The sequence below is a fragment of the Dromiciops gliroides genome, chromosome 1 (assembly GCF_019393635.1).
Source record: "Dromiciops gliroides isolate mDroGli1 chromosome 1, mDroGli1.pri, whole genome shotgun sequence".
Taxonomy (NCBI): Eukaryota; Metazoa; Chordata; class Mammalia; order Microbiotheria; family Microbiotheriidae; genus Dromiciops; species Dromiciops gliroides.
The window spans coordinates 604,310,701-604,333,349 of NC_057861.1; the positions used below are offsets into that span (position 1 = coordinate 604,310,701).

The 22,649-nt window shown below is 38.8% G+C and overlaps 1 protein-coding gene across 1 annotated transcript in view; it reads left to right on the forward strand.

The window, feature by feature from the left end:
* Positions 1–22,649, forward strand: part of SLC28A3 (solute carrier family 28 member 3) — a 91,478-nt gene that overhangs the window by 51,456 nt on the left and 17,373 nt on the right. The window contains exons 7-13 of the mRNA XM_043977939.1: positions 288–401; positions 528–605; positions 8,854–8,934; positions 9,764–9,844; positions 13,962–14,087; positions 15,848–15,978; positions 22,291–22,459. Of these exons, the coding sequence (XP_043833874.1) occupies positions 288–401; positions 528–605; positions 8,854–8,934; positions 9,764–9,844; positions 13,962–14,087; positions 15,848–15,978; positions 22,291–22,459 (780 nt within the window). The remainder of the gene's footprint in view (positions 1–287; positions 402–527; positions 606–8,853; positions 8,935–9,763; positions 9,845–13,961; positions 14,088–15,847; positions 15,979–22,290; positions 22,460–22,649) is intronic.

The window sequence follows — 22,649 nt, forward strand, 5'->3', positions numbered from 1 at the left end:
AGACATGGCCTTGGTAAGTAAGTTGATCACTTCACTGCAATCTTGAATCTTGAGGGACCGTGGTACACCAAAAACATTGGGCTTTGTTTAGGAAAGGTCTCCAAAGGGTAAATCATAGTGAGCCATCCCATGTCAAGTTCTGCCAGAGTCATTTCGTTATTCTTTTTGACTCTACCAAACATGAAAGTCCGTTTGATAATGCCAGGTGTCATCTCCATGTAGTGCTGAGTCCCTTAGTACCATTTCTATCCTAATCAGAGCAACATTTCTGGTTCTTTTGTTCATAGGTTTTCTGGAGACCTGTCTTTTGGGGAATTGCATTACAGTTTCTTTTTGGTCTCCTCATTCTAAGAACTACACCTGGATATGAAGCATTCAATTGGTTGGGGAAACAAGTACAGGTGAGCCTGGAGTTGAAAAGATCATGCAGGTCACGTTTAACTATGAGGCCTGACAGGCTTTTTCAATACGCAACTTTTTCAGTGATTTTGCTTTTTAAATAAATTTTATTGATCTCTTTAATCTAGATCTTCTTGGAGTACTCTGACGTAGGAGCCCAGTTTGTCTTTGGTGAGAAGTACACAGACCATTTCTTCGCTTTTAAGGTGGGAACAGGAACCTTTTCCATGTAACTTGATCCAGGACTATAAATGTATTTTATTTCTTTTCACTGATAGAAAGGCACTAAACCCAACTAAGTCTTTCTTCAGCAACCCGGTAATGGCTATAGAAATACCTTTACCCTTAAGTGGTGGTTCAGGGGTTTTCATGACTTTTCAATGACCTGTTGTGGGTGATCAGCCAAGTAAATTATTTTCATCTGTTTGGATTTCTTTTATATTTTGTCTGCAAAGAGATGCTGATAGTAGGATGCACCCCCTCCCCCATCATTTTTTTTTTAATTTGGAAAATACAAATACTCTTTCATGAACCACTGCTCCATAAAGAACAGTTTGAAGCAATGTCATAATTATTGAGATAAATAACATCTACAAGTTTCTTAACTGAAAAGGTCTATGGTTTAACCTCAGTCCTCTGGATCCAATATCAACTTCTGTATTTAACCAGATTGTATTCTTTTCCTTTACACTATTGTGTATATTGTACATACTGTTCTTATATTGTGTTGTAATATCATTGTACATATTCTTGAATTCTTGAAAGGTGAATACACCTTTCCTGGCTCTGCCTCACACCATTCAAGTGGCTCATCATTCCTCTGCATACGTCATACTGACTCTTACCTATGGCATAATAATATTCAATTACCTCCATTTTAAAAAAAAGAGCACAATTTGTTTAGTCCTTCCTAATTTTTAGGAGACATTTGTTCCCATATTTCTTTCTTTTTTTTTTTTTAAAGCTATTTTATTTTGGCAAAGACAGGGCCTTTCTTTCACTGACCTCCTCAGAAATCTAAAACAAGTGGTGAAACAAAAGGGCATGAGCTGTTTAGTGGCCTTTCCTACATATTTCCCAATTATTTTCCAAAATGCAATACACAGCTCCCCAACAGTGAATGAATGTGCCTCTCTTTTCCTACTTTTTTTTCAGCATTGGCAATTGGGGGTGATGCGGAGGAGGGGAGTGTGCAGTAATGTCTGAGTTGTGCTTATTATTATGAATGACTTGAAACATTTTCATATGATTATTGGTGAACTGTTTTTCACTTTATTTTTTCAAATTGGATTTGTGATTTCATCAGTTTAAGGCACTCCTGGGGAGGAACTTCATTTCCCAATGCAAATTGGCACATTTATTAGAAAGTACCAGGGGACTTGTCCAGTTTAGTGACTTGTCCATTTACACAAGTATACACTGCCATGCTGAAATGTTTTTCAAAGAGGTTTCTCAAATACTTTTCTTCTCAAGCCTCTTTTTTTCCCCCCAAGCCTCTTCTTAAAATCCAGAAGACACTTGGGAAAGTATAACTCTCTCTTTCATCCCATTTTTTTTTCTTCCTGTGTGACCTCTCCTGGAGCAGGGTCTTGCTATCAGAGAAGCTGTTTATTTCTATTGAGCACAGATGTCCTCTTTTGGTTATGACATAGCAGGTTCCCATTTATCATAGAACATTTATCATAGAACCCCATCATAAAGCGAAAACATCTTTAAGTTAGCCTGATTCATGGAGAAAAAGGAAAACAGACTGAAAGTACATTGTTTCTAATACACACATCTAAAAGATTGGTTACTAGAAGCTTCAAATGATGGTCAGTCATGTGGTGTTTAAAATTGTCCAAACTAGAATTTGGAACTTTAAATAAAAATGCTTACAATAAAAGAAACTGAGGCAGAACTCTGAGCTAATGGCACTTTATTAAAGGGTCCATGGTCCCCCTCTAATGAAGTGGACCTCAGATCTTCCTCATGATCTGAGATGTCCCCCTCCTCCAGGGCCTTATTTATTTTTTTTTTTTTGTGAGGCAGTTGGGGTTAAGTGACTTGCCCAGGGTCACACAGCTAGTAAGTGTTAAGTGTCTGAGGCTGGATTTGAACTCAGGTACTCCTGACTCCAGGGCTGGTGCTCTATCCACTGCGCCATCTAGCTGCCCCATGGGCCTTATTTTTATAAGGTTTGATACCTGAACCCTCTGGAGAGACTACACACAATACAAAATCCCATTGACTTACAGACCTTGCTTCAGGGGCCAAAAATGATGTATGTCAGCAGGGGGAATCAGAAGTTGGGAGAAGCATGGGGCATCTCCATTAACTAAGGCAGACAGAAGATGGTCATAAGATTATCATCTGCTCGTGTTAGACAAGAGTGGTTCAGAGGCACAAAAGTTTTATGTGACTTTCCATGTATTTGAGTCACCTCTGTCATGTTGGGCTTCATCACCATAACAAGGAAAAACAAGGATGGAGTCCCTCTAGTTACTTTCCTGTGACTAAGTAAGTGAATTTATAATCTGCAGTTCACAGCTCTGGGATCTAATATACAGAATTTATAATCACTACCCCTGTGGAATCATATCAAACTGATTAATATTGATTGAAATAGAGTAGGGGGTCTAAATTAATTCCTCACAGTCACTCAGATAAGTATTCTTACACCAGTGTACTAGATATGAGCATGAACAGGATAATAAGAAAATAAAAATCTATTTAGATTTAGAGGACCTGAATTCAAATTCTACATAACTGCCTGCGTAGATTTTTGCTTTGTTTTATGGTGAGGCAATTGGGGTTGACAGTAATAAAGTAATAAAGTAATAAAGACAGGTCTCCAGTAATAAAGACCAACTCTATTTTTTTTTTTTTTTAGTGAGGCAATTGGGGTTAAGTGACTTGCCCAGGGTCACACAGCTAGTAAGTGTCAAGTGTCTGAGGCTAGATTTGAACTCAGGTCCTCCTGAATCCAGGGCTGGTGCTCTATCCACTGCACCACCTAGAAGCCCCAAGACCAGATCTTGAAAATGTTTCTTGTCCTATATTTAGTCAAGCTGTATGTTCGGAGAACCAGAAGTTCTGATCCTACTGGGTCAAAATGGTATTAAAATGGTTTGCAGTAATTAGATCAACTACCTTTTTTTTTTTTTCTAATTCAGAGGCCTTTATGATTGAGCATTTGAAAAGTCCAAAATGAGACATGAATTCTAAGTAGCCAGTCTTGTCAAATCAAATTACTTCATCACTGGCATCCTCATAAGACCTGTAGGTCAGCAAGAGCCATACCCTTATCAACAAACTAGCAAAAGGCTGAGTAAACTCAAAGATGCTAATGGAAAGTTTAATCAACCTGAAACTCAATTAAAACCTTTTATATACGTCAAAATCTGACTGCTTTTGACAGAAAAAAATAGCTAATACTCTGAGATGACTGGCCTGGCTTTCCTGTTGACAAGCAGTTAAGTAATTTTCATATAATAGATGCAAAGGAGTATTAAGTACCTTGTGCTAACCTTTTTATATTGAGCTAGGGTGCCATTTTTGTTGGATTGTACATCTTTTATTTATTTTTTTTTTTAAAGTGAGGCGATTGGGGTTAAGTGACTTGCCCAGGGTCACACAGCTAGTAAGTGTTAAGTGTCTGAGACCGGATTTGAACTCAGGTACTCCTGACTCCAGGGCCGGTGCTCTATCCACTGCGCCATCTAGCTGCCCCGGATTGTACATCTTTTAGCTGTAAAGGTCTTTAGAAGTCACTTAGTACAACTCCCCTCATTTTACAGATGAGAAAACAGAGTCGTAAAGAGGTAATTTGTCCAAGGTGACACTGATAGTAAGTGGTAAAGCCCAAATTCGAAGCCAGATCCTTTGACTTCAAATCCCTGACTCTTTCTACTACCCCATACTGCCTCATGAAGAAAGATTGTTCTTCATATTTGTGAGAGCCCACCAATGGGCACTTAAAAACTGAGAAAAAGGAGGCTGTGGTCTGTAAATAAATTTAAACACTGAAGTTTCTTTTTGATGAGCAGGTGCTACTTTGATATTCTTGTACCATAGGGAACTCCACTGCTAGATGGGTAGCCAGATGGCACAGTGGATGGACTGACAAGCCTAGAGTCAGGAAGACCTGAGTTCAAATCCAGCCTCAGATACTTCTTACTAGCTGTGTGACCCTGGGCAAGTCACTTACCCTTGTTTGCCTCAGTTTCCTCATCTGTGAGGAAAGTACTTTATCTGAATGAGATAAATGAGGGTTGGATGCTATGTAGGGTTTCTAACCAGATCCAACATCTAAGAGTTTGAGACCGTTGACCAAGAATAATTAGTGAGAATAAAGAATCCCCTAAAGGGGTTGAATGTATCCAAATCTGCCCTATTTGGAGTCATAATTGTGTAAAATAATTTAAATGGTTCCAAAATATTTGATGCAAATTCAAATAATGCAATCACTTCGGGAGATTATTTGTACTAATTAGGACCAAGATTTTAAAGTGGTAGTTTGTTACTGATCACCCGTGAGCATTTTGCTTTGTGTACTCTCCTGAGCTGACAAGGTAGAGTATTACTGCATTTTAAAGATGAGGAAATTGAAATCAGATTGGGAAAAATAAAAATAGTATTGAAATATTTTTTAAAAAATAAACTGATCAGAGAGGTTAGGTGACTTGTCCATCATAGGCAGAACCCAGGTCTTCCTGACTCCAAATCCAGCATTCTACTGACACCACACTGATAAACCAATATACCCCTAGAGAGTCTCACATTTCTATATAATTGCAAAGAAAAGGAATACTGATTCTTAGAAGACTGTGCTCAATTGAGGCTCTCAAATTTCCCAACCTGGGAGTCTGCAGTTCCCCTTTCCAGGGAACATCCAAAGGGACGGCAGAATCAACTTGATTGGGTAACAAAAGTTTACAAAGAAAGCAGCCTTAGGGAGATGGGCATCCTTAAACAGATGGTGCTCTTGGCTAAACTTGTATTAAGATCTCAATGGTGAGTTCCAGGTTGGAGAAATTACTATGGACCTACCCATAACTGAAGTATGGAGCAAGCTTGACTTGGAGATCTTGCTTGCACCTGATTCCAGTTTGGAGATTAAGGACATGAGCAAGTGCACTTCAATATAGAATTTTAAATTGGGAAGGAAAGAAGAGAGAGCTGCCTCCTGATTTGACACTGAGGTTGCACCAAGCAACCCCACTCTACAAGAAAAATTGACCTTTAGATACTATCAAGTAGACCTGGCTCTGCCGCTTAAATAGCTCTGTGACCCTGGGCAAGTCATTTAACCTTACTTAGACTCAGTTTCCTTATTCTTATAGACAGGGAACCTGTGGCCCTTAATCCATTGAGTTGTTATAAGGATCAAAAGACATTATATAGGGGAAAGTGCTTTTTAAAAAGCAACATATGGATTTCAACTATTATATATTACATTGATCAAAGTAATACTAATCACTTCTATTTACACAGCTGTTTTGCTTCACAAAATACTTTCCTTACAGTAAGTAGCTCACTGTCAACTATTGTCCTTGCCATACACTAGGCTCCCTGCCTCCCTGAAAATAAGAAAAATCTCTGGGCAACATCTCAATACTTTTCATTGCTATAAGAAAATCTTCACCCACACCACAAATAACAGCTTTTTTTTTTTACAGCTATTTTCTTAAGAGCTCTAAGACACACTATATTCTATAGACATCCAAGTAGAGTAACTGAGTAACTGAGAAAGGTACTACTGTCCTCATTTTTTATAGTTGGGGAAACTGATGGAAAGAGGGCCAACCAACACAGCTAGTTAATGGAAGAGACAGGACTTGGACCAAGATTTCACAAGCGTTATTTCCTATTCACTCAAATACAGCGTGTCATTCTTTTCAAGGTACCACCAGGATTCTCACCCAGAACTCTCTTAAATAGAAAAAGAAAAGGAGTTTGTTGGGACTGCAGTCTGTCCTGCTCCTTGTAGTTTATCCCTCATCTGCAGTCACCTTAGAATTTAAGAAACTTCATTTCTCATTTTACCATATAAGAATAAAAACCCAAAAGCTCATCAAAAAAGAGGAAAAAAAAAAACCAAAGGGGTTATGGAGAACGTAAGAAGAAGATAGCTTTCTACTCACTGCCATGATGTTATTTTCTTAACTTTCATACTCCCAGGCCATCAAATATCATTTTTCACAAAGCATTTTTCTTTGTTCCAGCAGCTTTCCCTCTCTGTCCCGCAGCAGAGCTATGCCTAAAACAATGGCAAGGGGAAAAGGCTAGGCTAAGTATTTAGCCCAACCAGAAGAGATTGATGGGTTGTTTTGTTGTTTTTTTTTTTCAAGAGAGAAGCAATCTGGCCACAGGCCAGATGGACTCAGTTTGGGATGATTGTTTTTAAGTCAGAATGCTCAGACCTATTGATTCAGTGACCAGCTTTCATCAATAATCCCCTTCCCTCCCCCTAGCCTCTTCACCTCACAAAACTACTCTCCATTGGGAGAAAGCATGAATACTAACCAATGATTCAAAAGTGGCAATTTAGGGTTTTCACATTTCCTTTATTATTAACACTTATTAGGGTAATCATGAGTCATTTGAAAAGCCTATTCCCTTTATAGATTTGGGCTTTGACACTAAATGAATCTATCTCCTTGCCTTCTTCTCATCTGATTTTATATTTTTATGTAAAATCATCGTGTCCTCACCCTAAATGTTGGACGACCTTGCCAGGAATTAAATTCAGAATAAAGCTTGAGGGTGGTTAATTACCTCTTTTCCTAGACTGTAAAGGATGCTTCCTACACTGGTGATCTATACGTTTTGTTTTGAGGGGAGAGGGCTCATGTCCAAGTTGTATCCCAGTAAAAATTTTAAAGATAAGCACTCAATGGATCTGTCTATGGTTTCAGGGATACTCAGCTTGCCCATTAAAATCAGGGTTATAAAAGGCATGAGAGAGTGCAAGTTCTGAATAATGGAGCAAATGTCTTTTAATAATATATATTATTAATACACTTTTCTAAATTATATGGAGTGCTCCCGTACATGCTGTCCTGAATTTGGTCATTTGCTCCTCTGTTACTTACCCTGACCATTCAGCTGGGAGAATAGCTGTGTGTTAATAGCTTCATAGGAGTCACACAAACTAGAAACAGTGACCTGAATAAAAACTTGGAAAAACTTGTCAAAGTTCAATCTCATTCATGTGGGGCTCAGCTAGTTTTAAAAATCATGTGAGAAGTTTTGCAAAATGGTGTGCTGGTGAAATCCCATTATAACAAAGGGTTCTATATATCAAAACAAAGCAGAGAAATAGTTTGGCTATTTTTTCAGCATCTTCAATATACAGAAAGCACATTGGCTCTGTAAAGATGAATCTGGGTTTAAATCTTAGCTCTGTTGGCTTACTAGATGTGTGACCGTAGGCACTCATTTGACTTCTCTGAGCCTTAGTTTCCTTATTTGTAAGAAAAGGGGTTTGGACTCGATAATGGTATCATATTCCTTCCAGCTCTCTGATCCCTGTAAAGAGAATTGGGGGCTTTTTAGGACATAGGAGTATATTTGTTGTATCTTGTTCAGATCATGTATGAAGTATTCAGTGTTTAAGGAGAACATTGGTAAGGTGAAAAATGTTTAGAAGAGGAGATGGAAAGTGACTTTGTAGTTACGGGACTTGCATTGAAATACCTACTCTGGCACTTACTAGATCTGTACCTTTCTGCAAGTTGTGTACCCTCTGTGAGCCTCAGTTTCCTCATCTGTATAATGAGTTCAGGTGGACCAGTTTATCCATCCTTTCTAACTTAATCTGCGATCCTACAGTTCTGTAATCTGGACTATTAGATAATGCCTATGCCAAAGAAATCGAACCAAAAAAAAAAACCAAAAAAAAAGCAGGGGTTCGTAACCTTTTCAGAGTCGCCGGCCTCTCTGACCGTCTGATGAAACCTATGGGCCCCTTCTTAGAACAATTTTTTTAAATGCAAAAAACACATGAAATTACAAAGGAAACCAATTATGTGTAAATTTGTTTTTCAAAATATTAAATATTTTTGAAAATTCATACTCTGAAATCAAGAGAGTTCATGATCCCAGATGAACAACACCTGCTTTAAAATATCTTTAAGGAGGGGCAGCTAGGTTGCGCAGTGGAAAAAGCACTGGCCCTGGATTCAAGAAGACCTGAGTTTAAGTCCAGCCTCAGACACTTGACAATTACTAGCTGTGTGACCCTGGGCAAGTCACCTAACCCCAATTGTCTCACCAAAAAAAAAATATATATATATATATATATATGCATATATGTATGTATGTGTGTGTGCGCGTGTGTATGAGGACAATTAACTCTCAATCAGTTTTTGTTTTTTTATTTTCATTTTTTTTAATATATAAAAGTATTTTATTTTCCACTTACATATAAGAATAGTTTTAAACATTTGTTTTTTGATGTTTTTACACTAGGTCTTGCCAATAGTGGTCTTCTTCAGCACAGTGATATCCATGCTCTACTACCTTGGATTCATGCAATGGCTCATTAAAAAGGTAAATGCAATGACTATACATGTATAGCTTATATTGAATTGCGTGCATTCTTAAGAGGGGCTGGGAATGGAGGAAGTGAATTTGGAAGTTTTAAAAATGGATGTTAAAATTGTTTTTACATGTAATTGAGGGAAAAATAAAATTCTAAATTAAAAAAAAAAAGGGTAAATGCTGTCAGTAACAGCATGGCCACTATCCAGCTGCATCTTTGAAGGGAATCACTTGAAGTGCTATCTTGCCTAGTATTTCTGAAGTGTTTATCACCATGGTACTGAAGTGCACAGTGATAGGAGACTTAGGAGATAGGAGATAAGTGCCAATACATGTGTATATAGATATTTTTAAATTGAAACATAGAATGTGGTTTTAACAACCACAGTTGTCAAGTATTTCTATGAAATAAAAAAGAGGTATTACTGCTAAACTGCCTTGGATTGTCTAGGATTCTTTCCTGGCTGTGTTAGCTTTGGTTAATGTTGGTTAACATTGACTTGTCTTGAGTAACAAGCACAAGTATCCACTGGCCCAGCTCAAATCAAGCCATCATGGAGACCACAACAATGAGAGATTTATTTTCTTTGCATACATGGAGCAAGAACAACCCCAAATATGTCTGTATAACAGTCAGCTGGGTTAAGCCTTTTAAAGAAGCAGGCTGTCCATGAAATGAGGCCCTTTCCCTCTGTATCTTATTACTGAAGAACAAAAATGCAGGTCAGCAATTCTCAGGACAATTGTATCCTTAAGTAGCTTAAGCATTTTCCTCTATGATCTCTCCCTCTTATTTTTTTTTTCTTTTGATCAACAAACACTTCCTTTTCCCTTTTAGGTTGGATGGTTAATGCAGGTTACCCTGGGATCATCTCCTATTGAATCTGTAGTTGCTGCTGGCAACATATTTGTGGGACAGGTGAGTTGCAGCTTCAAAAATGAATGCATCAAACCAGAAGGTTTAAACCTTATGAGGGTGTCATAAATAATCTGTATACACACCCATTTTTGTGATTATTTGTTTAAATTTTCAGAAGGGTATCAGAAAATCAGTGTTCTTGGCATCTGCAAAACTCTAGTTTGCTTACAATGCCCCTTTCAGCACTTTAATCACTTCTAGCTGAGAAGAGGTTTAGGAATGAATGAATATTGGAATCTGTGTGTTCCTAAATTGCCTTGTCATCATTAGTTAAAATATCTTTAGGAAAATAGAATTTTAGGTTGGAAAGGAACCTTAGAGTTCACATAGTCCTTGCTCAGTTTTTCTGCAAATGAATAATAAGTCTTCTGCTTGGTCTCCTGAGAAGACTAAATTCTCTTCTGAGCTAATGGAGAGCTCTTTGATGCCCTTTACATTCTGGGCCCAAGCTACCTTTCTAGACTTATTATTCAATGTAATCAAATTGACCTCCTTGCTATTACTCAGACAAAACACTCCTTCCCTCCGTGACTGTGTTTATCCAGACTATCCTGCCCAGAATAGAATTACCTCCCCCCCCCCTTTTGTTTAAAGCTCATTCTAGAACTGTTCATGTATACATGAATTTCTGCATCACGGTAAAAGTTATGGAAGGAACAGGACAGTGAGTCCTTTTGAGCTATTACAATGTCTTTTTTTGTTTGTTTTGTCTTGTTTTGTTTTGGTTTTGGTGAGGCAATTGGGGTTAAGTGACTTGCCCAGGATTAAGGTAGATAGAGATTAAATGACTTGCCCAGGGTCACACAGCTAGTGAGGATCATAGGTCAAATTTGAACTCAAGAGCCAGGAAGACCTATGTTCAAATTCTGCCTTCAAGGCTCATGTGAATGCATAAAAAAGCCACTTAACCTTTATAAAGCTCAGTTTGTTCATCTCCACAATGAATGGGTTTAATTGAATGCTCTCTAAGGTCCCCTCCCATTTTAATTCTGGGATTCTGTGAGCCAATGTCTAAATGTTTTCTATGGCTTTTGGAATTTGGATTTACAGAAAAATGTCACCCCAAAAAAGATTGGTCCCTAAAACCTGAGCTGATAACCACTCCAGGCAGGTTAATTGTTCTTTTTGGCAAGCCTTGCTAACTAATTGGAAAAGAGGGCTTAATCGTGCAACCCCATACTTATTTCCCTGGGATCTGAAGATATTATGATTCTAGTAATAAAATCTCTCAGGACTAATTAAGAACCCACCTTGTGTTGCTTGCGACTTCCTGCAGAGTAAAAGGATTTGAAGGGCTGGTGCCCCATAGCCTCTCTTTAGTCCACAAGATGTGGCTCAACGCACTCAACCTGACAGAACAATTAGTAATTATGAAGGGAAAATTGTAAAATTGCACACATGCTTCTATGGTTTTCAATTGGGTAATTAATATGCAAAAAATGCAGTCTGTAATGTAATCCAGAAGCTGTAACCCCCCTTCCCTACTGGTTTTTATGTCTCCTTTCCTACTGGGCAGAGGTTTCAGATAATTTTTCTTTTATCAAATGTTTATAATTTTTTAATTATAAATCTGTTTTCTCTCCCTTTAATTTATTTTCACAGCCCCATTCCCCCCACCCCATCTCAGGGCAGGCGTGGGTTTGGCTGGGTCTGGAGGAGGTCCCTGACTCAAGGACTTTCTCCTTAGGAAACCATTTCTGAGCACCTGACATTTGTTTCTATACATTTTCCTGTATTTCTCAGCTTTCCAAGGGACTATCAATATGGAAGGCAGGGATGCTAAAGGGGAGGTTTATTCCCCCCATAGTGCTTATAGGCTTGATTTATCTATCTATCTATCTATCTATCTATCTATCTATCTATCTATCTATCTATCTATCCTCTCTCTCTCTCTCTCTCTCTCTCTCTCTCTCACACACACACACACACATCTATCCATCTATCTATCTAGCCATTTACTTATTTGTATTCTGAACTTAAACACCAATATATAATTCAACTTTTGGCTTCCAAAGCTATCCTGCTTGCTGCACTTCTTTCTGCCGTCTTTCTGTTCTCTCTCTTTATTTTTTTTTTAGTGAGGCAATTGGGGTTAAGTGACTTGCCCAGGGTCACACAGCTAGTAAGTGTTAAGTGTCTGAGGCTGGATTTGAACTAAGGTACTCCTGACTCCAGGGCCGGTGCTCTATCCACTGCGCCACCTAGCTGCCCCTATATATATATATATATTTTTTTTTTAATCTCGAATCGTTTGACTTGATAGAAGAGAGGAAGGGGACACGGAGCCCTAGGAGTCCAATCTCAGGCCAGGATTAAAGATAACAAGAAGATTGAGTCAGGGTTAGACAACCTCCTGAGTGAACTGAACTGATTTTAGGATATGAGGCCACTAGGTAGTTTCTAGGCCAACTCTAGGAAGTACAAAGTACGACAAGCTCTCCATGCTACCAGATGGTCCAGCCCTACTCCTCCAAAATCTGCAAGTCATTTTTAGTTACGCTTTTTACTCTGACTTTCTTATAGTCTTGATTCCTGCCTTCAGATCCTGCCCCTGATATTTTCCTAGCTGTGTCACCATGGGCTAGTCAGTTAACCTCTCGAAGCTAGTTGGTTGTTGTGGTTTTTAATCTGTGAAATGAAGACAATAATAGCCAGTACATCTATGTTACAAGGTTGTTGAGAGGATCAAGTGAAATTGTGTATGTAAAGTGCATCACCAATTTAAACACGATGAAAATGTTAGTATTCTTATTACAGTTTCTCTGACATGGTAACAGTCCTGGTTTGGGGAAGAGAATTCAGAACAGGAATTGAAAGAAAAGCAAAAGCAATAATATTAGTAACTTTTATTTACATAGTATCTTTGCATTTGCAAGGCTCTTTACGTATCTTAATTGTGTCTCATAGCATAGCACGACCATGAGTTAGATACAAGTATTTATAAAATTGATTTTCTTTTTCTTTTGAGCATTAATACCACGACAATATTTTCAGATACAAAGAATAGGAAAGGAAGACTATATTAGCATAAAGAGTGAGGTGGTTTTTTGGTTTTTTTAATTCTTTGTATTTGGGTTTTTTATTCCATTTTATTGATTTTTTTTTTAATTATTTTGTTAAAAAAAAATTGGGAGCAGCTAGGTGGCTCAGTGGATAGAGCACCAGCCCTGGAGTCAGGAATACCTGAGTTCAAATCTGGCCTCAGACACCTAACACTTACTAGCTGTGTGACCCTCAGCAAGTCACTTAACCCCAACTGCCTCACTAAAAAAAAAAAAAAATTATTTTGTTCATAGGGAGATGTTCCCCCAGGGTCCCCACCCCACCCAGAGAGCCATCTCTTTTTTTTTTGCGGGGCAATGGGGGTTAAGTGACTTGCCCAGGGTAACACAGCTAGTGTCATGTGCCAGAGGCCAGATTTGAACTCAGGTACTCCTGAATCCAGGGCCAGTGCTTTTATCCACAGCGCCACCTGGCTGCCCTCCCAGCCATCTCTCTCTCTCTTTTTTTTTGGGGGGGGGTGAGGCAATTGGGGTTAAGTGACTTGCCCAGGGTCACACAGCCAGTAAGTGTTAAGTATCTGAGGCTGGATTTGAACTCAGGTACTCCTGACTCCAGGGCCAGTGCTCTATCCACTGCGTCATCTAGCTGCCAAACCATCTCTTTTAATAAAGAATTTTAAAAAGAAGAGGAAAAGAAGAAAAAAATCAATAAAACCAATAAACACATTATATGCAATACTCCCCACCTCAGGACCCACACCTCTGCAAAAGAGCAAGAAGAGATGTCTTCTTTGGAATCAAGCTTGATTATTACATAAGCGTTATTAGAGAAGAAACTCAGGCACAAAGAAGATCCAAATATCTGTACAAAATTTAAAGCAGGGGCTCTCATAGTGGGGTTCACAGATTTCTAAGGGGTCCATGTCTGAACTAAAAGGGAAAATTTACTATTCTCTAACTGGAATTTTGTATTTTCTTTTATTTCAAAACATTGTTCTGAGAAAGGGGTCCATGTTTTTTACCAGGCTTCTAAAGGGATCTCTGCCACACAAGGAAAGTCAGTAGTCTCTCATTTAAAGAACGACCTGTTTCAAATCACTGATTTTTGTTTGCAGACTGAATCTCCACTGCTGGTGCAACCCTATTTATCACATCTCACCAAGTCTGAGCTCCATTCAATCATAACAGCGGGATTTTCAACCATTGCTGGAAGTGTCTTGGGTGCATATATTTCTTTTGGGGTAAGTGAAAAGGCCTTGGAATTTCATTATGGAAAATGCAATCTGTTTTTTGCCTTCCATTTCCTTCTCCTGTTTGTTCAGTGATGAACAAAGAAAGAGAGGGCAGTAGCCTGGTTTGTTAATAGCAACTATAGTCATATAGAAAAGGTCCTGTATCTCCATTCTATATCTCTGCCTCATCAGCTGTTTCTGGGGAGAGAAAAGTGCATTTCTATGAGAAACTGGAACTAAAATGACTGGATGGATATTAGATACTTCAAGGGATATGTGATCTCATCAATGCAGTCATTCCTTTATCAACAGGACTAATCACAAATCATTCATGCCTTCTAATCTTTTAAATATAAATAGAAAATTCATATAGACAAATCAGATTTATATTCTCAAATACCTATAGTCTAGAACAGTGGGCTTTAAAAATGATTGAGGGCCCTTATCAGAAAAAAACAAATGAGTATGTGCCCTCCACCCTCACCCGCATGTGTGACTGTGTGTGTCTGTGTATATGTTGTCTCTCTTGTTAGAATGAATGTAAGCTCCTTGAGGGGAAGGACTGCTGCATTGTTTTTCTTTATATCCTTAGTGCTTGGCACAATGCCTAGAACATCATAGTAAGCACTTAATAAAATGAATGCTGATTGATAGATTCTTGGATGATGGGCTGGTAGATACTATCACGCATGATTTGGACAAATGGGTTGAAAAGTAAAGATTCATTTGTGGAAGTACATGCTAACAGAAAATATATCATGTGCACATATCATTATACAGAACCTGCACAAAATGAATACCAAATAAATGATGGTTAGTGGGGGGAGGGGAAGGGCATCACTAGTAGGTGGTGGTTCAGGAACAGCTTCATTTGGAAAGTGATGATGCTGAAGGAAACCAGGTGTTCTAAGAGAGGGCGGTGAGAGGGGAGTATTTTCAGGAATGAGACCAGAAGAGGAGGGCAGGGGGAGAGGACACAGTTTTAAAGGTAGGGAGATAGAGAATTGTGTGTGAGCCGCTCTGGCTGGACCTATATAGAATGTGTACAAGGGAGTAATATATGGAGACAGGTAGGTGGCACAATGAATAAAGCACCAGCCCTGGAGTCAGGAGGACCTGAGTTCCAAATCTGGCCTCAGACACTTGACACTTACTAGCTGTGTGACCCTGGGCAAGTCTCTTAACCCTCATTGCCCCACCAAAAGAAAAAAAGAAAAACATAAGCAGCTAAAGGGTATTGGACCTGGTGTCGAGAAAACCCAAGTTCAAATTTCACCTCAGAACCCTACTAGCTGTGTGACCCCCAGGCAAGCCTTAACCTCCCTCAGCCTTAGTTTCCTCAACAGTAGAATGTAATGATAGCAGCACCTTTCTCCCAAGATTGTTATGAGGATAATATAGCATTTTAAAGCACTTGGTAATTCTCAACATATTATAAAAGGTCATTATTATATAAACTCTTTGATTTAAAATAAAATCTGACATGGCATCAACTCTTTATCTCTGAGCTTTCTAAACAGCTTATTGCCTTGACTAATGTTTATAAGATGCTGCCTCAATGAACTAAGAATATCAGCTAATTAAAAAAAATTTTTTTTTTTTTTGCCGAGGCAATTGGGGTTAAGTGACTTGCCCAGGGTCATACAGCTAGTAAGTGTCAAGTGTCTGAGGCCAGATTTGAACTCAAGTTCTCCTGACTCCAGGGCCGGTGCTCTATCCACTTCACCACCTAGCTGCCCCTGCTAATTTTCTTTCATTTGAAATTACAGGTTTCAGCATCACATTTGTTAACTGCTTCAGTGATGTCTGCTCCTGCGTCTTTGGCTATTGCTAAGTTGTTTTGGCCTGAGACTGAAATCCCTAAAATAACTCTCAAGAGTGCCTTAAAAATTGAGAAAGGGTAAGTAGGGGCATATTTGTCCATCTTTCACAGAAGTTTAATAAGGTCTGTGTAACCTGTCTGCTCCAGTATACTTTCCCCTGGGAAAAAAATAAAAGGAAAATTCCAAGTATGGTAAAATCTCAATTAACCAGAATTCAGGGAATGCTGTACTCTGGTTCATTTAATTTTCCAGTTATCACAGGCTTAACCAGAAGTACCTTTTTTATTTCGACCCTCATTGCTGAAAATCTTTCTTAATGTAATCATCCAATTTCCTCCTTTGGAAAATACAGTACAGTGAGCATAATTGAATCTCTTTGATTAAGGAACTTGTAAAGCCTCAGGGTGGTGATCATTCTGAAGACCCGTTCTCATTGAGATATAGCATTGTAGGCAATTGGCTTGTACCAGGGCTTGCCCAAGATGTACCTGGGGTGGAAAGAAGAAGAAAAAAATTGAAATTCCTGTTTTTTCTATCAACTTTATCAATCAACTATAATCATACAGACTGTTTCAGTTGCTGGAGACTTCTGTTTGAGTTATAGGTTATTCCAAATGTTACAACCGATGTGTAGAGGAATAGGTGCACATGCTACTCTAACGTTATCTCAGTGACACTTCAGTAGAGATTTTCTTGTTTTGTTTTGTTTATGCTTTTTGTTTTTAACATCACATTCAATTCCCAATATATTCCTGAAACATCTGACATCTGACACATAATAGGTATATAACAACAACAATAATAGATACACACGCACATACACATGCATGTGTGTATATTATATATAAATACATATATATAAACATTATATATAAACCTTAAAATGTTTTCTATATATGAAGATTTGTAATTACTTTATGGATCCTTAAGTAAGAATCCATGCATTGAATCGGTGAAACCTTACTTCAAATCCTCCTCAAAGGACATGAGCTTGACATTTATAAGAACAGCTTGGAACAAGCTCCTTGTAATATATATACAAGCTAGAATCATAATGGAGCTGGAAGAATCCCAGAGATCATATAGTCTAACCACGCCTCCCCACCCCCGCCTCCATTTTATAGATGAGGAACCTGAGACCTAGGGAAGTTAAATGGCTTTCCTACAATCACACAAGATAGTATCAGAGGTAGGATTTGAACCCATCTCCTTTGACTCCAACTGAAGGCTGAACTGTCTCTTTTGCTGAGAAGCAATGAGGCTTTGTTCCATAATAGCCAGGTTGTCTTTTTTAAAGTATTTTTTTATTGACAAATTTTGTTTCAATAAACAAATGCTAACTGAAAAAAAAAATGTACCTTCCACCACCACTACCTTCTTTCCCAATTCTCCCCACCCCCACCCCCCAAAAAATCCCAGAAAACAGTTAAGTCAATTCAAGTAGTTGGTGTTTTGTTTTAAACTTATGGTACAGTATGAATTGAGCAGGTATTTGTCCCCCTAGAAATGAATAATTGTCCATCTTCTACTTAGCAACATAAGGTTCTAAAATGCACAATACTACATAACAACAAACCAGAAAAGAGGTTGAAATGTTGAGCAAAATATTTTCAAGGTAAGTACTTAATACTTTGCCTTGGCATGCAAATACTGCAGGCAGGTCCCAACGGGTAATGAGGCATGCTAATTCACCAAGAGAACAGTTTCCAAACTACTTCTAATTCACATTCCTGAGATATGACAGCTTGAATGTGTTCCATGCAGCAAATATTTAAGTACCTAATCTGTGCTCATAAAGAGTCAGTGTCTTCTTAATTTGAATATTTTTGGGGGGTTTTTTTGGCGGGGCAATGAGGGTTAAGTGACTTGCCCAGAGTCACACAGCTAGAAAGTGTCAAATGTCTGAGGCTGGATTTGAACTCAGGTCTTCCTGAATCCAAGGCCAATGCTCTATCCACTGCGCCACCTAGCTGCCCCTGAACATTTTTTTAAAAATGTATTCTTTTAAGGTATACTAATGCTCTGTTGGTGGAGCTGTGAACTGGTCCAACCATTCTGGAGAACAATTTAGAACTATGTCCAAAGGGCTACTGTACATACATAACCTTATGACCCAACAATACTACTATTAAGTAGATATCTCTCAAAGAGATCAAAGGAAAACAAAGGACCTATATGTAAAAAAATATTTATAGTACTTCTTTTTGTGGTGGCAAAGAATTGGAAACTGAAGGGAGGGTGTCCATCAATTAAAGAATGGCTGAATAAGTTGTACTATATGATATTGATAGAATACTATTGTACTGTATGTGCTTTAAAAAATGACTGGGGATGGTTTCAGAAAAACCTGGGAAGCAAAACTAGAACATTGTACACAGTAACAGCAAAATTGTAAGGATGATCAACTGATCCCTTTGATTTAGAGATCCCAATTCTCAGGCATGTACCACAAAGGGAGCAAAGATATGAAAGGTCCCATATACACCAAAATAATCTTTGTATTACTTTTCAAAGATGCAAAAAAAATTGGAAATAGTAGATGACCACGGATTGGGATATGGTGTTAAAACAAATTCTGGTTTATGAACATGATGGTATGTGACTACTATTTTTAAATGGTGAGTATAAAGAATACCTAGAGGGGCAGCTAGGTGGCGCAGTGGATAGAGTACCGGCCCTGGAGTCAGGAGTACCTGAGTTCAAATCCGACCTCAGACACTTAACACTTACTGGCTGTGTGACCCTGGGCAAGTCACTTAACCCCAATTGCCTCACCAAAAAAAAAAAAACAAGAATACCTAGAAGCATTAGAAGATTTATGAACTGATGCAAAGTGAACTCAGTAGAGCTGTGAAACATAACACTAATGTAAATGGAAATAACAATATTCAAAAAGGCCTGAACTCTGTGTAATTATAATGACCATGCTTAGCCTCAAAGAAGATACAAAAAAATATACCTCCTCAATTTCATTATAGAAGCAGGGAACTTGCATACTTGACTTATTTTTGCTAAACTGACTTTTCTTTGTTACATGTAAGTCTTCTCAGGTTTTCTGAAAGTATCATGCTTGTCATTTCTTATAGCATAATAGTATTCCATTACAATCATCTCCCACAAGTTATTCAGTGATTCCTCAATTGTTGGAAAGCTTCTCAATTTCCAATCCTTTGCCACTACAAAAAGAACTTCTATAAATATTTTAACATATAGGTACTTTCTTTTTTAAAAAAATTCTTTAGGATATAGACCTAGTAATGCTATTCCTGGATCAAAGGGTATAGGCAGTTTTATAGCCCTTTGGGCATAGTTACAAAGCTCTCCAGAATGGTTGGATCTGTTCACAATTCCACCAACAGTGTATGTGCCCCAATTTCCCCACATTTATCATTTTGCTTTTCTCAACAAGTATTTATTAAATACCTAATATGTGACACTGTACCAGGCACTGATGAGCCAAAGGCAAGAAGGTTCAAGGTTCCTCCCCTTAAACTGTATTCAGCAAGACAATACACACACTTATAAATCTATGCGAACTAAACACAAGAAAATTTTGACAGGGGAGAAACAAACAGTAGAGGATAGGATGGGAGTGGGGGGAGGATTAGGAAAAAAGCCCTCATTTGGAGACAGCCTTTGAGCTGAGTTTACTTTTATATCTAGAGCCCAGCACAGTGCCTGGCACATAAGAGGTTCTTGATAAATCCTCGTTGATTATTAATAGGAATAATTAAATATGAGTTCCACAGATTGACTGCTTCTACTTAAGAACAAGGAAAGTGGGGCAGCTAGGTGGCACAGTGGTTAGAGCACCGGCCCTAGATTCAGGAGTACCTGAGTTCAACTCCGGCCTCAGACACTTAACACTTGCTAGCTGTGTGACCCTGGGCAAGTCAATTAACCCCAATTGCCCAGCAAAAAAAACAAAACAAACAAACAAAAAAAGAACAAGGAAAGTGATTTTAATCCTTTTTCATCTCAGACCTATTTCATGACTTGTGTCACTAAACAAACTATTCATCTACCAAGTTCAATATTAGAGTTGTCCCTCCAGGGAGTATTCATTGCTCAGGAATCCAATAACTTCTTACACAACCAGCACTTCTGCACACTGTGACCCTGAGAACAAAGCAAATTCACAAATTCATTTGGGCAACATTTTATTCAGCTAGTATGAGAAGTGGGTTGGACTGGAGGATTGTTCCTGTCCCTTCTGGTTCCAGGATGGTAGATTTAAAGCTGGAAGGATTTTCAGAAGTCCTCTAGCCTAAGGATTAACACATAACCTGGAATAGGTGGCCCTATCTTTAAAAATAGTTAATAACTGGTTTCTTTCTTTCTTCCTTCCTTCCTTTCTTGGTGGCAATGAGAGTTAAGTGACTTGCCCAGGGCCACACAGCTAGTAAGTGTCAAGTGCCTGAGATTGGATTTGAACTCAGGTCCTCCTGAATCCAGGGCAGGTGCTTTATCCACTGGCGCCACCTAGGTGCCCCCTGGTTTCTTTTATTTTAAGCCTTTCAAAACATTTTTCTGAGAAAAGGTCCCTAGGCTTTACCAGATTTCTCAAGATTAAGAACCCCTGCTCTAGACACCTACTAGCTGTGTGACCCTGGGCAAGTCACTTAACCCTCATTGCCCCACCAAAAACAAATAAAACAAACAAAAACAAAACAAAAAGCCCCACAAACCTGCTCTAGCTTAACCCAAATGAGAACACTGAGACCAGGAAAGTCAAATGATTTGCCCAAGGTCATAAAAATAACAGCCAGCTTGGGAATCAAATTTAGCTTCTTTGCTTCCAAATCTAGTACTCCCTCCATGGTACCACAATGCCTCTCTTTAAAATACTCTATGATTCTAATGTATAATGGGTATCCTATTTCTTTCCTTCCCATTGGGTGGGGCAGAAGGTGTTGGTAGAAAGAGAATTCAGAACAGAAATACAAATTTTAAAGAGAATTTTTTTTTTTAGTGAGGCAATTGGGGTTAAGTGACTTGCCCAGGGTCACACAGCTAGTAAGTGTTAAGTGTCTGAGGCCGGATTTGAACTCAGGTATTCCTGACTCCAGGGCCGGTGCTCTATCCACGGTGCCACCTAGCTGCCCCTTTAAAGAGAATTTTAATAGTCTGTAATTCTAAATCCTATATTTAGAAGAAATGGAAAAGTCAGCTGAGAGACTGTGAAGCAGATCTTCAACCTGTGTGGCCTCTGCTCTATTGCCACCTTCCTCCCCAATAGTTCAAGTCAACTCTGTTTTTAAAAAAAATGTAAGCACTGGTGATATGAAGCTCTGGGAATACAAAGACAAGTAGGAAAGCGTCCCTTTCCTTCAGGACTTTACGTTCTACCAGAGTGAGGAAGGAACATAATATGGATGCAAAGAATTAAATATATAGAATTTGAGAAAGGAGAAAGAACTAAAAACTGGGATGTAGGGTGGGATTGGGGGAAGGATTAGACATAGAGCTTCATGTGAGGCCACACATGAGCTAGATTTTGAAGAAAGGGAAGGCCCCAAAGAGGATTGAATGAGAGAAGCCTTCAAAGCATAGATGTTGGTGATGCAAATGCATGGAAGAGGTAGGAGAAGGAATCCTGAGTTCTTAGAACAGCTATGAAGAGGACCTGGTTAAAGGGGAAGGAAGGAAGAAGAAAAACCAATGTAGAGAGAATAGCTATTCCTTCATCTGGACAACCATGGAACGTGGGAGGCTAGGTGTGAGACTCCTGAGAACAGGGGTTTTTTCATCTTTTTTTTTTTTTTAAATATCATGGATCCCTTTGACTATGGACTCTTTCTCAGAATAATGCTTTTACGGGTATAAAATGTAATACATAGGATTACAAGGAAATCAATTATATTAAAATAGAGTTCTCAATATTTTTGGAAACACATCCATAGGCCCCAAGTTATAAGAACTCCTACCTTGGAAGTCAAGCAAAGAGAATTTCAAAGAAAAGTGTGCCAGGGGGAGGATAATTAGCAAAATCAAATGGTAGAGAGGTTTAGGAATGAAAAATGGCCACTGGATTTAGAAATTCAGTCACTAGTTAACTTTTTTTGGGGGGGGGCAGGCAATGAGGGTTGAGTAACTTGCCCAAGGTCACACAGCTAGTAAGTGTCAAGTGTCTGAGGCCAGATTTGAACTCAGGTCCTCCTGAATCCAGGGCCGGTGCTCTATCCACTGCGCCACCTAGCTGCCTCCAGGTGGTTTTTCAAGAGACAGGAAGGGATGGAAACAAGGTCTGATGTATAGGAAAAAGGGGGAAAGGTTCCGTACAACTAAAGCAGTGTTTGGGATCCTTTTCCATTGGAGACACTAAACGGCTCTACTCTGGCTATCTCCATCTGACCCAGGAGTGTTGGAATTCTGTTTTCTTGGTATAGGGACTCAAGAAATATCCTGGAAGCAGCAAGCAACGGAGCCTCCTCTTCCATCTCTCTGGTGGCTAACATCGCTGTGAACCTGATTGCCTTCCTGGCTCTCCTGGCTTTTATAAATTCAGCCCTTTCCTGGCTAGGGAGCATATTTGACTACCCTCAGCTGAATTTTGAGGTACATCTTTTTTTCAGACATTCTCACTCCAGTGGTATTGTTTCTAAGTGTGTTAAATAACCATTTGAAATTTTAGGCTTTGTGATCCATAAAGACCCATATTCTGCTACTATAAAGCATAATCTTCCAATAATCCACACCTCTCCCATATGTGCATTCAATTTAACCTGGCAAATATTTACAAATGTAA